Source organism: Miscanthus floridulus, chromosome 1 (genome assembly GCF_019320115.1).
Source record: "Miscanthus floridulus cultivar M001 chromosome 1, ASM1932011v1, whole genome shotgun sequence".
Lineage (NCBI taxonomy): Eukaryota > Viridiplantae > Streptophyta > Magnoliopsida > Poales > Poaceae > Miscanthus > Miscanthus floridulus.
Window position 1 is genome coordinate 164,900,511 of NC_089580.1, and position 2,865 is coordinate 164,903,375.

The 2,865-nt window shown below is 54.9% G+C and overlaps 1 protein-coding gene across 1 annotated transcript; it reads left to right on the forward strand.

The window, feature by feature from the left end:
• The first annotated feature begins 336 nt into the window (after positions 1-336).
• LOC136500678 (senescence associated gene 20-like) lies at positions 337-1,594 on the forward strand. Its single transcript, XM_066496093.1, has one exon. The coding sequence runs from the start codon at positions 720-722 to the stop codon at positions 1,164-1,166; it is 447 nt and encodes a 148-aa protein (XP_066352190.1). The 5' UTR covers positions 337-719; the 3' UTR covers positions 1,167-1,594.
• The last annotated feature ends 1,271 nt before the right edge of the window (positions 1,595-2,865 follow it).

Genomic DNA, 2,865 nt, shown 5'->3' on the forward strand with positions numbered 1-2,865 from the left:
TCGTTCTGAATCAAATTCGAGTAAACAAGAGTAGTCTCTGGAGACCAAAAGCGGGCCATGAGCATGCGCCGCTCCAACATGACACCTGTGCTGACGCTGGTGCCGTCCCGGTATCTGATTTCGCTGTTAACCCCCTGCCTGAAATCTCAAGATATCTCAGCCCCAGACTACGACGGCCGACGGTCAAAGATGACAGAGACACCAGAGATTTTACAACACGATCTGCAAACTGCGAGGACCTCGATGCTAATCTACCGCTTAGCTGCGGGCGCCGCGCTGCTCCTATAAAAACCACCCCGCCCGCCTCGCCACAGCCCACATAGTGCAGGCCAACAGCCCAACACCGCGTCCGTCTCCATCCATCACACCCGCTCTAGCCGTTTCCGTTGCAGAGTAGCTCGACAGTTTCTCAAAGCCCCACAGCCTCGAGCGGAGCGGGGAGAGGATCTCGGATCGGATCGGAGAGCCTACGCGGCAGGAGCTAGCTGGCTACCCCTCGAGGTCATCAGGGAGCGGCGGCGTCGCCGCGCCCGCACGAGACGGCGGAGCTGGACGCGGAGGCGGCGGCGTTCTCCGCGGAGGAGGCGGCGGAGCAGCGCAACCGCTTCCTTGTGCTGCGGCTGTACGAGGCGCTCAACGCCCGCGACGCGCGCCGGGCGCAGGAGCTGCTGGCGCCCGACCTCGAGTGGTGGTTCCATGGCCCCCCCACGCGCCAGCACATGATGCGCCTCCTCACCGGCGCGGACCAGCGCGACGACAAGAACCTTGGCGGCGGCGGAGGAGGAGGATTCGTCTTCTCCCCGCGCTCCGTCGACGCCTTCGGGTCCACCGTCATCGCCGAGGGCGGCGCCGACGACGCGCGCCAGCTCTACTGGGTGCACGCCTGGACCGTGGGGCCCGATGGGGTGATCACCCAGCTCAGGGAGTACTTCAACACCGACCTCACCGTCACCCTCCTCTCCGGCTCCGGCGCCGCCTCCTCCACCAAGAAAGCTGACATTGCAGGAGCTCCGTCTAAGCAGCAGGACGCTGCCTCTGCTTCTTCCTCCTCCACATCCCCCTCGGCCGCGTCGTCGTCTGCAGCTGCAGGGCCCAAGTGCCTGTGGCAGAGCCGCCGCGCCGACAGCGCGCAAAAGTCGCTGCCGGGCCTCGTCCTCGCCATCTGAAGAGACTAGAGACAGCAAGATCGATCTACCCTCCATTATAATAACCGTATATAAAAATCCTAAAATTCCAAACTATTATTGCAGAAATAATCTGGAACTGCTCTAGTCGTACTCTGTATTAAGAGCCAGTCAGTGAAGACGTAATGACGTAGTATGCGTATGGACTGGACTGAACTGAACTGCTCCGTGTCGTGACTTGTGAGGTTCCGGTAACAGTTGCTTAGCTTGTGTCGTGTGTGTCGAAATAAACTTTGCGAATTTTTTTAGAACGGTATCGTAGCATTTTTATTGTTATTTGGTAATTAGTGTTTAATTATAGTTTAATTAGGTTTAAAAGATTCGTCTCGTGAATTTTATCTAAACTGTGTAATTATTTTTATTTTTTATTTATATTTAATGTTTTATGTATGCGTCTAAAGATTTGATGTGACGAGAATCTTGAAAATTTTTGCAAAATTTTAAAAACTAAACGGTACCTTGTAGAAACTAATGCATGCAAGTGTTAGATTGATCTCTAATACTAAACTGGATCCAATGACTTAGTTGGGTCTTTGATCCGTGTTCTGATTAGGGGCGCGCCCACTATGGTTGAAGGCCTCTATCACATTGCGTAATAAATAGGGGTGGAGGCCGACGGCTCAAGTCACGAGGTTCGTCTGAGCCGAGCTCCCCACGAACAAACCCTAATCCCGATCTAGTGAGGGGCGTAGCCAGTGACGAGAAGCACCTCCACCATCGCACTGCGCCGTCATTGGTCTTCACCGTCGGTCGCCATTGCTCATCACCAACACCGTCTTCACCGACTGTCGCTGTCCTAGCACAGACGCCAACGCAACGCCCATGGCTGACGCATCTGGATCGAAGGCCTACGATGGTCAGTAACCTAGCACTACTTCTCCCACTAATCTATGTCTAGTTCATATACTAGGACATGCAATTCATTTACAAAAAGTACCCGGCTAGATCTATGACCTTGTGATTAGAATAGTTTAACAATGGTACCAGAGACAGGTTTTTCTAGGGTTTTAGATCTAGAACGGGTGAACGATAAAACACAGAGTAGATCCGTTCGGATCTGAGAAAAGAAGAGGGTCACCGAACCCTAACCTTAATCGAGTGAAGAACAGAGAAAGAAAGGGTCTCGAATCCGAAACCTAACTCGCGAATCAATCACGAGGAAGAAGAACAGTGAAACCCTAACCCTAACCGAACCCTAATCTCGATCCTAACCCCATCCTCAGTCCTAAATCGGATAGATCTGAGAAAAGAAGAAAGGAAAAGAAAAAGGAAAGGGGAAGAGACCTACCTCACCGCCGCACTGTGCTGCCACCTCGCCGGGTGCTCGAGCAAATGGCGCCGCAGCCAGGGTGCCGCGACCAGGCCGCTTCACGGCGGTGTGCTCACCCGTTGGGGAGCGCGCGCACTGGCAAGTGGGCCAGAGACGGCGCCATCATCGTCTCCGTACCGTCGTGAACCGAGACAGAGGAGGAGGAGAAGATATCAGGGTCAGATCTAGGGTTTTGGAGGGGATCAGGGCACCGCCGCCCAGACTGCTCAACGGCGACGTGCTCACCCGCCGGGGAGTGCACACACCGACGAGGGGGCCAGCGACGGCACCATGGCTGCCACTCATCGCTTGCGTTTCGCTAGGCTGCTCGCTGCTGCTGCGCTGAGGAGAGAACAGAGCGTGGCGAAGAGA

What these genes read in the sequence shown, in the direction of transcription:
- LOC136500678 (XM_066496093.1), top strand. Translation starts at nt 720, where the DNA reads ATGATGCGCCTCCTCACCGGCGCGGACCAGCGCGACGACAAGAACCTT.